Genomic DNA, 12,465 nt, shown 5'->3' on the forward strand with positions numbered 1-12,465 from the left:
ATAATGTTTCTGTTTTGCTGTAAGTTCTTCGGCATCTAGTGGTTTCCAGAAGCCATCTTTGTTTACAAAATACGACAGTTTACGCGTAATGCGTTTAGACAGAGACAGAAGGCTATGACCATTGGAGGTATTTTATTTTAATTGTTTTGTTTCCACCCTTGGATATACGTTTTTATTCATGTTCTGAAATAGTATTTTTGTTTCTCCAGTAAACACTGCCACAAGTTACCCCAAAATCTGAACGCAATACACACATACATCGTACTGAAACATGTAAATCCACCTGATGATGGAAATTTAAACCTCTGAGACGCTTTGCGGATACAAACAGTGACAGGTAACAGTAAACTTGTTTCATTCCATATCAGTAGCAGTCAGGTAACTCGTCCTGCAAGTGGCTGTCATCTTCCGGTATCGATAAGATGCAAATTGGCACCGCAAAACAGTGTTATCGAGTTGCTTCGTAATGAGCCTTTGTCTCCTTGCAGTGCTTGGTATTCATTATTTTTACTTAGCGCTTGCTATTGCTATCCAGTGACGCGACCTGGCGTCGGCGATTCTCCACTTTTGTTTCATTGCATTTGTATGGTAGGTGTTCGAGAAATTAGTAGGGCTGGCACAGCCGAAACGTGAATTCTCGTCGCTATCGAAGGCGCTTCCTCAGCGGAAGGGAGCGTACAATACCGGTCGTCGTGAGGTAGAAAGCGGTACGGCGCATGCGCGGTGCAGAACGCCGGCTGACGAACCGGCCCGTTGTGCGCGCGAGCGGCACAACAGGTGGGGCTGTGGTGGGGGGAGCGGCGTCAGTCAGGTGGCGGAAGGGGAGGGGTGTCCGCCAGCGGTCGCGCCGCGCGCCCGCCAGTCTTTCTGCGGGATATGGTCGCGGTGGTGGTGCTCTGGCGAACTGCGAAGCGGGTCTTAGCCGAGTGCGTGAGTGCGTAGCCGGGGCGCGCGCGAGCGTGTGACCGTGCGTGTGTCATGTGAGTTCATGTCGCCGTGCAACAAGGAGCGGGTTGTGCTCCTGGTGGAGAGGCCCGCCATCTCCCAGCACCCAGCAGGAGGAGGAGGTGGCAGCAACGGCGGAGACGGCGGCTTCAGCGCGGCCAGGCGTCTCCTGCGCTGGTTCTCTCGGCTGCGGCGGCCAGACATGGGCAAGCAGGGGGTCCAAGGTTCGTGTCTCAACTGACAAACCAGTCCCAAAGTCAGCCCAGCGCCCTCGCTTTGAGGGCCAGGGTTTCCATTGTCAGTTTCCGACGCTGCTGGTAAATACCGTCCGAGATGACCAGATCCATCAAAGGCACTTTGTATTCGGCGTTTCCCTTAGAGATTTTAGAACATTAACTAAATAGCACTGAGGTTCGACCCTTCCCAGCGATGAAACTTCGCAGAGAAAATAAATGTGGGATTCCAGCGTTGCCAGTGGTGCAGTAGTTCCACCACCATCGATGCATAGTGTGCTGGTAATTAGTGGCAGAAGTGAAATTACTCCTCTGGCTTCGTTAGCACAGTAGTTAGTGGAGCATTAACGGCCTAATAAAGAGAGTAGTCTATCCCGCCGATATCGTGTTCTTGTTGTACATTGTTCATCTCAAACCAAAATGTATTGTTTTCGTTAAGTCTCTACACCCAATTAATTGTGTGAGACACCTCTGGTATTATGTGAAAAGTGACAATGACAATGGAAAACAGATTACCCAAATCGTATCGGCTGACCCGAAGTACTGCAACATTCGTGATCGTAGTTTACGGTGTGAGAACATTGGTTCCGAAGCCAATAGGAATGAAATCTGGATTAATGTCCGTGCTAATATGCAGCTTGTATCTGCGAATACTAATCGTGGGGGGGAAGCAAATGTGCGCTTTTTTAGAAGAAATCGTGAACAAACAGTTTTATATCAGTGGTTTGTGCCTATATTCCGATAAGAGTTAAATTCTGAAGAATGGGAGTTGCGTAACAAGTTTCTGATCCACAGGAGTCTGCACAGTACTGTCTGGTCTGGTTCCGGCACGATTGACATATTGCGCAAGCGTTTGTGGCGGAACCGGTTAGCCACCTGACTTAGTGCTTAAACCCCATTTTCAGTAAACGCCTTCCGCTGCAAACTGTCTGTTCAGCATTGAACTGCAGACTCTTGGGTTGCAAAACCTGCGATGCAGATGTTTCGGGTCGGAAGCTATCTTGAAGTTGTCGTTCAGTTTACCTATTGATCGAAATTCCAACACCAGAACAGGTTTGCCTCAGCTTTGCGTCTCAAGATGTTGATTCGACGAGCCAATTCTTTCACTTACATCTGACCTTGTGTGGTGACACCAGAATTCAACATTCTATAGCAAAAAAAAAAAAAAAAAAAATGTCGGATTTGCTACACGATTTAGGTGACTTCAGTACATACATTACAGAGCAATAAAATGAATTCTAGGCAGGGAAACTATTAGTTCGAAGTTAATGTGAAACGGAGTGTGTGTGTGTGTGTGTGTGTGTGTGTGTGTGTGTGTGTGTGTGTGTGTGTGTGTGTGTTTTGAGTTCAAGAGGAAAAGCGTCTTGTTATTCTCAAAGGCCATTTCACCGTTCCGTTATTTGACCTTCTGGCGAAAGGCACTCGAAGATTATTATGACTTGGCTGGCTTTGATGAACAAGGACTCGCTCAGGAATTACGACCGAACAGTCGGAGAACGTTCTACCAAGTTAGGTAGAGCAGTGGTTACGGCTGTTGGCGTCTCTAGAAACATATCAAGGGGGGGGGGGGGGTGAGGTGCTACAGTTCATAATTTTTTATGAAAATGAATTTGTCATTATTGACACGTATCATGCCACAAATTTTATTGGTAACGTGATAGCTAATCATATTCTAGAGAATAAGTGTTTCGCCACTGCCTTCTAGAAATGTGTGTGATAATTCTGTAGCGAATAAATACTCTGTGCACCAGATTCCAGGGGGATAAGTGTCCTACCTCCGCTTGCCACCGCCATCCCCTCTCAACCCCCTACCTGCGGACGCCTATGGATACAGCACAGGACTCTCATTGGGGGGGGGGGGGGGGGGGGGGAGGAAGAGAGAAAAATTAAAATACACCTGCAGCTACTATGGTTTCCAGGTTTCCACATATAACTTACGGCGATTGCGGACTAATTCGTTAAGCAAGCCACGGCAGGATTTTCAAGTCTTTCTCCAGGTGGACGAGTGTTCTTTGTCCAATGGCATTGAACCGAGCTACGTGCGGTGGGAGACTGGGCTCGTGTTTGAGAGGCTGGTATTTGAAATCCCCGTCCGGCTGTCCAGATTCAGGCTTCCGTGATTTCCCTGATTCGCTTAGGCCGAATGCCGGGACGGTTCATGGGAAAGGACACTACCGATTTCCTTACTCATCCTTCTCCTGTCGGAGCTAGTGTTCCGACGCTAATGACGCTGTCGTTGACGGGACGCTACACTCTTAAACTTACTTCTAGCGATAGATAGAATCTTTATATTCTCATAGTTTTCCATTTTCGTTTTTAATTCGTGGTATTTCTGGTTGAGAGTTTCGTTGGGTGAGCAAGTTTGTGTTTCTTATGGCATCCTGTTCCCATTTACTTAATTTACTAGTACTACGCTTCGACAGCTGCGTGTTATGGGCCACAATAATACAGATTTCTTTAAAGGCAAGTCCCTTGGAGAGAAATGGTGTCGAGATATTCAGTAGCTCGTCCATATTGGCAGTTGCGTTGCAGTCGAGTAAAACAAAATGCATTCAGCAGACGTTCCCAGTTGCGTGGGCGTTTCCAAAACAGCCATGCTCGGTACGACGAGTCTACTGTCAAATCAGTTGAGATTCTCAGGCGATGGACTCTCACAACGTTCAGTTTATCTTGCCACAGTAACCGAATTTTTAGAGTGCCTTTTTAATATTTGGCAACTTAGTTGTTTTCCTGAGGAGTATGTGAGAACTTTTCTATTAAAAAAAATTTGTATCTGACAAAAAATATAAACTTTGAGACTAGAAAAAGGTTAGTGAAAAGGCCGAAAGACTACTTTGACTGCGAAAGATGAAATGCAACGATTACTAGCTTTTGTAATTCAGTGTTGCGGGAGGCGTTTGAAGACCTCACGCGTTGATCGAGTAAAGAACACGGTGAAGCCAAGAGATAGTGGTTGGGCACATTTTACGTCACGAGTCGTCGCTGAAAATCGTAGTTAAAGATTTGGTGGAAGGAATGTATCACAGATGCAGGTCGTAGAGATGAGCGTAAAGCAGGTTAAATAAGGTGCAGCAACAATGCTATATATAAAGAGGATATTCGAAGAGATTTGGGAATTGCAGCCGGTCGTCGTAAGCTTCACTCCTCGATGTTTCAACTGTACACCTACCGGTCATCTTCAGGTGAGCAATTGAAGACTCAAAGATTACCAGCCTTCAGTCTTAGATTGCTCACCTGAGGATGACTGGTAGGTATCCAGTTGAAATATCTTGGAGTGAAGTTTACGACGACCGGCTACAATCCCGAAATCTCTTCAAACATTTAATTCACCAGGAATATTTTTGAATTTCACAACAAGAGGATAATTGGCAAGGGACAAGTGTGAAGAACTGTATCTTACAAGTGTTAGGGTTAAGGATAGAGCCAAGGAAATGTGAGTGCTTTATATGATGATGATGGATTGATTGTAATGCCAGTATAGGCTCGCTAGTGCTTCGTTGTTGAATTAAGTTTCGTGGTACCGGGTTAACTTTGTCTTTCGTTTCATTTTTAGTGTCATGTTCATGAAGTTCGACTATTCCCGTTACAGATATATAAGGGTTCTAGACGGGTACGTAGATATAGTTCCGAACAGGAATCCATGCCAGAAATGTACCGTTTGAATGTGAATTAAGCTTGAAGATTGGATCACTTTCAAACGTCGCACTTCACGGTACACCATCATACTGAGAAGAGGGTGCCCTTGTGAGTCCGTGTTGGAATTATGAGATCACATTCAATTTTCGGGCAACAGAAACGGCTGCAAGATACTGGTACTTTCAGAACTAAGAGGGGTTGTCTGGTTCTCTGCGAATGCTCCACCCTCTCGACTTCGCAAAGGATGACCTTTGTCACATAGAAGAGAACCCGACGGCAAGTATTCAAAAAAGTGACTAGTCATGAGCTTCCGTAGAGCACACAGGTCACTCATTGTCCTCCTGTTTTTTGCGTACCATGAATAGAGAGAGATATTTGAAAGTGAATTTGCTTCTTTTCAGTCGAAACGGTACATATCCGGAACCCTCTGCAATCCCTGAATCCTGTAGTAGTTGTCTGTATAAACGTATACAGGAGCGGTGTGTGCATCCTCACTCCGTATTTGGGATAGAAACTGTGTACACTGTAAGACTGGATCAAATTATGCATGGTTCAAAACTGTTACCTACATTTTTCTCACACCATTCACAGTTCGTATCTTTGTGGCTTGACATTTCTTCGTCTACTCTTCTGTTACGACCACTACAACTGAGCTCCTTTAGTCGCACTCCTTGAGTCGCACTCCTTGAGCTCGACAACACAAGGGAAACCATTCCAGCCGACCGCTGTGGTCGAGCGGTTCTAGGCGCTTCAGTCGGAAACCGCGCTGCTGCTACGGTCGCAGGTTCGAATCCTGCCTCGGGCATGGATGTGTGTAATGTCCTTAGGTTAGTTAGGTTTAAGTAGTTCTAAGTCGAGGGGACTGATGACCTCTGATGTTAAGTCCCATAGTGCTTAGAGCCATTTGAACCATTTGAAACCATTTCCCTATATAGTCAGTGGCAGCTTTATCCTTCGCTACCATTTACACACATTAACGATCGATTCTAGTTCACATGCAAGCTTGATTCATATTCGTAAATGCTGTATGGAAGTCGGTAAGGTACGGGCGCCTGTTGCAAACTCGAGGGTCAGCTAACGGAACTTCGTACGATTTATGAATGTCCCTAGGAAATTTTTCACACCCTCCAAGGAATTGTTCATTATTGCCATTTTCCGGTTCGTAAAATATCCCCGAAACGCTACGCCGTGTGTGAGGATAAACCGGACAGAGTGCAGAGACCAATTCTGGATGGGTTTCTGTGTGCGTTACAACAGCCCTGTGTTGGTGTTTCGTGACGTCCTGTGTAAGCCACTCGTGCGGCTGTTTTACTGGCATTTAAGATCGAAAAATAGTACACATTAATTTTCAGCAGTCAATTGAAAATTTTAGTAAATCGTGGCAGACATGGCATATTGCAGCAGACTGCGATCACACGAATTTAGAACTTCCCAGTCTCCTTCGCGCAGCTGTAAACAGTAATTACAGCTTTGGATTAAAAAAAAAAAAAACTCTAAACTGTTACATTCTTTTTTTTTTCTGGAATTGGAAATGTACAATACGTGACATTTTTGCTCCTCTTCTGCACGTATGCAGAGCTTTGTAACGTCCAAGGCACTCTTTATAGATAATAATCGATGCAACATTGTGGACACAGATCCCGTCGATGCTTTTTTTTTTCTTTCTTAGTTGTTTGTTGTCCAGTGACAGTCCACTTGCTACCAGGATAGTGCATCGCTAAGTATTCAGTTTCAGAGCACTTGGCTTCAGCATGCTATTATGGTAGCAGATCTGTAGGTGGCAATATCTTACCGAAACCTGTCCCTCCCCATGGGATCAAGACTGAAAATAAGTGATTATGTGATTGAAACTCGGTATGGAAGCTTGAGTTAAATTTCTATATGCTTTTATAATAGCTGTAGTCTGCAGCTCATTTAAAACATTATTTAGCTCTGGAATATGTGTTTGCAGGTTTCTCCCGGCGAATGTGCTGTTTGAAAATCTCTCTGGCATGCAGCCTACAGTCTGCTGCCCGACAGGTGTTCAAGCAACTGTCTATTACGTTTCAGGAGCATTTCTTCACTGTTTCATCTTCTGAAATTGTGAGTTTTGATAGTTACATATTATTACTAGCAATTATACTACTGCGTATCTTACTTTCTTTACCCGTATCAGGATAAAAGTTTTTATCTTGCGCCGTTCCATTAACTCGCCTTTCGTATTCGACTTAGTCTTCAGTAGGCGTGAAACCAGTCAATGTGCAGCCAGTTGGGCGGCATTGCGGTGTTCACCGACGGATTTTATGATCTGTGAAATCTACTGCAACTATGAGCTGGAATCTAGATCATAATGCGGAAACGGCGTCTTTCACCGCTCACCAGCACTCCGGCTGTTTCCTTATTACTGCAATTCTTGCTTGGCAAAGAATCCAGATGTGGCAGTTCCTCAGTTTGCTGCAGCAGCGATGACATGCTCTTGCGGATTCTTGGACAGTTACAGTAAACTCCCGTTCATCCGAAATGATCGGGACGGCGGTTCGGATATAACCCAAATTTCGGATAAACCGAAGTTCCCTCATTTTCACGCATGAAACACCCCGAATTGCGTCAATACCGCGAAATACGATCTTAGGGTACGTACAAGTAGGTTAATACGGGTGTGAATAAGCTCCCATGTTTTTGACTGAAAAAATTCTGTTGATGTGTTAAAAAGGCGCCAAAGTGTGTTTGAAGACTCAGTTTTTAAACGCTGAATAACAAAGCTCCTTTATTTTACGTTCTTACAGAAAAATCCGCCTTAATATAATTACTTACTCTTTTGAATAAAAAAAATGAACTACTGTACAAAGTTATGAAACAAATCTAGAGATTACGTAAAGGAACGAAAAGTTTTTCTAGAGGAAATCCAAGGTAAAAAAAAAAAAAAAAAAAAAAAAATCCTTTTAACGTATGGTCGTTGAAGTTCTAGGACGCTTCATTAGACTTTACCTTTTGGCAAAAAAGTCTAATTTCTTCTTCTTTCTTGAGAAACTTGTGTTGCGGCAGTATATCTCCAGCGTTGGAAACAAAAGATTTCTGGATTAAGTCGCCTCCTCCTGTTGGCTGATGTACTCCAAGGCGGTTTGGATCGCTTCGTAACCGACTGTGTGAGGAATCTCTTTCTGTGCTTCGTCATCAGAGACATATTCTTCTGACGCTTTCTGGTTGGTCGCAATTTGGACGATTTCTTGTTCAGTCAAATCAAAAAAAGTCGTTTTCCATCCACTCTTCAGCGCCTTCGAAGTTCGCGTCTTCACAAACCGGTAGCTTCTCCAGTAAATTCACCAAAATTACGTCATTTTCATGTGTTTCTACAACGTGAGCTTGAGTTTCGCCGTTGCCTCCTTCTTTACACCACTGTTGAGTTGCCTTACGCTCTAAAAGGTGTATTTGTTTTAATACCTAACGAGAGAAATTGGAGGAATTAGATTCCAAGCTTCAGCAATCCAATGAATGACACTTCATATAAACATCGATTTTTTAAGAGTTTGCATAATATCTTCTTCAATATCAATTGCACCGACTAAGTACTCCAGCAGCGTCTGTAATGTTTTTTCATTGCCTCAAGAACGCCTTGGTCCATCGGTTGAAATAGGGACGTGACGTTTGGTGGAAGAAACAAAACTTTGATATCCCTATCTTGTAGATCATCTGAGTGAGAAGGAGCGTGGTCTACAAGAAGTAGCACTTTTCGAGGAATTCCATTTTTTAAAGTTCTCGCCAATATAATGTCCTTTGTCGATGATTCTGTGCAGTTACTTCTTAAAATCAGCGATAGTGGCTCCATACCTGGGTAATGATTCGCCGCTGATGACAATTTCACGAATGCCATGGCGCTTCTTGAACCGATCCAGCCAGCCAGCCAAGGAATTCTTGCTCCTTCCCTTCATCAAAAAGCGATGCATTTTTATGAGCTGATTGAAGTAGAGGGCCTGAAACTGACATACCTTTGGCTCTTATTTGTTCGTGCCTCAAAAATAATGCCTCTTCTGAGGATGTGCACCTTTTCTCATCGTTTTTCGAGATTTCACTGCGCTGCCTGACGCTTGAATGAAACAAAATTTTTCAGTTTCTGGTCGATTTGTCTTCCAATCAGTAATCCTACCGACGTTCAAATCCGCAGCAAGTATCGCAGGTGGCTCACCAGCGTCAGTTGTGTTCAAAGCGCGAAGCTTTTGTTCCAACGAGATCACATTCTTTTTTCGTTTCGCGCCCATAGTAACGTTCAGCGCTTTTTTACCGACACTCGACTGATTCTTTTTGGTTTTTGGCTACTTTAATCTCTGGACATTTTAAAGCATGTAGCGCGAGCACGAAACGTTAACTCAAAAAAACACACAGACGCACGACTTGACAACACTCGAGACAAGCTTTTGACTTTTGAAACTTGGCTGCGTCAGCCATCGAATGAAAACATTCGATGCAGCTATCCCCCCTCCCCTGTCCTACCCAACCCCACGCGACAACACAAAAGTGCATTGTACGTTTGCTGTTAAATTGTTGAACGCTCGGTTTTGTCTGATGTACAGACCACAGGGGGAAGGAAAGTGTTTGGCGCCGTACTCTCTCTGTCGGTTTCGACAGGGCTACGTCGCGCAGCAAAGAGCAATACTGTACGTACTGTACTTACAAGGAGTTCCAATAGAGGCAGTGGCATGAAACCATACAGTACGAACAAGAATCACGCTAAAACTTCAATCAAACACGCACGAAATGGCGACGCTCGGACTTCTGGCAAGCGCCAGTGCACGGATTAGCAGTGTACTACCGAAATGCATGGCTCCAAGCGCAGAAAGTTGAAACTTGTCAAGTGTCAGTCTAGCTAGCCAAAAGCGTAGCTGCGCGATGCATCAGCCAGCGCCAATGTGAGCCGCGAAAATAGGAAAAATTTCTTCGGTTAAAGCGGATTTCGGATAAACGCGATTCGGATAAACGGGAGTTTACTGTAATTTTTTTTAAAAAAAAACGTCTCCAGTATCACAGATATAGTCACTCCTACAGCAGTTACCTGTTTCACGTAATTGGTGTCTTTTAAGCCTAAGCTGTCCATCAAGAATTTGCAATTGTTGTTTATACTCAATCCGTAATTGACCGACACGGTAATTGTTCGCGTTCTTCCACCGTTGTGCTTTCCAAATTGCAATCAGACTAACAGAATCGTGCAGAAAGTAAAGAACGTTTTGACGTAACTAAATAAAAAAGAAAGATATCAACAAGAAACTTTGTAAATAAATAAAGTTACAGTACATTACTATGTTTCTCAATGACTTACCATAACTGTCAAATCACTTATTGCACGTAGGACCAATGTTGCAATTCCCATGTTGTGCTCCTCTACCGCCAAAGATTTGAGCCAGGATTGCACCGCGTGTGTGAGATCTTCATCCTTTGCGAATTGTTTTCCACTCAAAAGTTTAGTTCCTGAAATTAGTGATGCCGGGGTTGTAAAGAGGATCTCTCGTCGTATTGTCATGAATGAAAAACATGTTTCCCCATAATATTCCATGTCACTCAAGATTCAGTCATTGCACTAAACATTCATTATTTTTGTATATAAATTTCGGTATGCCGAACATTTTGTGCATTCAGAAAACGAATGACACTGTGCAATTCACACTTAGCGGGATTTTGAGTTATATCGCTATCCCGAAAGGTTGGTTGGTTAGTTGGTTGGTTGATTGATTTGGGGGAGGGAACCAAACAGGGTGGTCATCAGTCCACTAGATTAGGAAAGGATGGGGAAGGAAGTCGGCCTTGCCCTTTCAAGGGAACCTTCCCAGCATTTGCCTGAAGCGATTTAGGGAAATAAAGGAATATATAAATTAGGGTGGCCGGACGCGGGTTTGAACCGTCATCCTCCCGAATGCGATTCCAGCGGAAGGTTACAAAACAAAGAGGTGTGGCAGCTTGCCAACAAAATCCGGCACACATGGAGACAGGGGAAGGAACTAACTGGTACGCTTGCGATTTTTGTGATATCAGCGCTGGGTGTGGCACAAAATTCTTTACTTTCTAGATGACCCTCATAACTCACGCTTCTGTTTGCATATTTCGTAGTATGGTTACACATAGCCAAGTATTCCTATTGCGTCCGACTCACGGTTATTAACGATAATGGAAGGTGACTCTTCGCAAATTGTTGGGAATGTGGGGTTCACTGTTTCATGCTGTACAAACGCCGTAATTTTTATAAACTGGTTTACATTTCTCTGCACAGACATCGCGTCAGGTTATATCACTTTCTGTTGTACACAAGAACCTCGTTTATCGGGTGCTCATTAATCCGAATTTCCGGTTTATCCTGGTCCACGTTTCTGTTTCCTCTTTTCTTACGCGAAAATGTGCGGTATGTTGTTGATGCGGTACTGTATATGAACAGTTGCGACGTTAGCACAGCAGGTGGCACGGAGATCGCCGGTCCCACGCTTCCAGCTACCGTTTCTACAGTCAGTGTGGATTTGTTCCTTAACAGTTAAGAAGCTGTACTGGTATTGTACAGTGATCGTGAAGTGGACAGCGAAAGTGGAGATTCAGGACAAGAAGTAACGCCTCATGCGGAGGCAACGGCGCAGCTGGAAAAACTAGGTTCTCTGAACGCGGAGCGAGTCAGATGATACCCTTTTACGAGGGTGGTATGAAAAGTTCTCGGAAAGGAATAGAAAAAAGTACTCATCACTGAAACTTCTTTATTTTTCAGTGTAGTCTCCTTGTAAATTAATGCACTTGGTCCAACAATGTTCCAGTGCCTTGATCCCATCTCGAAGATGAGCTTCCTCCAGGCCTGCAAAATAGTTGTCAATTCCGGCTATCAAGTCATAGTTTGAAGTTAATCTTCGCCCACCAAGAAAAATTTTCAGTTTTGGGAAGAGATGGAAGTTTGACGGAGCGTTGGCACGGCACGTACGTGCGGGCGCGCATTGTCTTGAGAAGATGGCTTTCTTCCTTACTAAACCTTGCCTTTTTTCGCGTATCTTTTGCTGCAATTTGTCCAGGAGGTTAGCATAGTATTCTCCAGTAATTGTTTGCCCAGTGGAAAGATAATCTACAAACAGAATCCCCTTCGCATCCCAGAACACTGATGCCATGACCTTTCCCGCCGAAGGAATTGTCTTTGCTTTCTTTGGTGGCGGAAAATCAACATTTTTCCACTGCTTTGACTGTTGTTTTGTCTCTGGGGTATAGTACGGCACCCAAATTTCATCTTATTCGTTTCTCCTAAAACGGGCCAAACATTGTTCCGATATCTCCATACTCATGCTTTTTTGATCCAGCGTCAAGAGTCGCGGAACCAATCTTGCAGATAATTTTTACATTTCTAATTCTTCAGTTAAAATGTGATACACTCTTTCAGATGACATCTGGCAAGCGTGAGCAATTCCACGCACTTTCAATCGGCGATCCTCCATGACCATTTCGTGCACTTTTGCAGTGATTTCTGGAATAGTGACACATCTTGGCCGACCACTTCGCGGATCATCATCTAACCCCTCCCGACCAAATTGAAATTCATTTGTCCACTTGGCAGCAGTTGAATAAGAACAAGCAGATTCCCCCCAGTGTATTATGGAAATCGTCATGAATTTCCTTTGCTTTCATACCGTCCTTTATGAAATACTTAATCACTGCTCGAATC

The 12,465-nt window shown here is 44.0% G+C and overlaps 1 protein-coding gene across 3 annotated transcripts in view; it reads left to right on the forward strand.

Annotated features, from left to right (window-relative positions):
• The window catches only part of LOC124612339 (serine/threonine-protein kinase tricornered), a 600,632-nt gene that overhangs the window by 390,500 nt on the left and 197,667 nt on the right, over positions 1-12,465 (forward strand). Inside the window, exon 1 of one of the 3 annotated variants that reach the window (XM_047140488.1) lies at positions 857-1,169. The exons of the other annotated variants lie outside the window; for them this stretch is intronic. Within the exon in view, the coding sequence (XP_046996444.1) occupies positions 989-1,169 (181 nt within the window). The 5' untranslated portion in view covers positions 857-988. Of the gene's footprint in view, positions 1-856; positions 1,170-12,465 lie in introns of those variants that run through there. 3 annotated transcript variants of the gene reach the window in all.

The sequence above is a fragment of the Schistocerca americana genome, chromosome 4 (genome assembly GCF_021461395.2).
Source record: "Schistocerca americana isolate TAMUIC-IGC-003095 chromosome 4, iqSchAmer2.1, whole genome shotgun sequence".
NCBI lineage: Eukaryota > Metazoa > Arthropoda > Insecta > Orthoptera > Acrididae > Schistocerca > Schistocerca americana.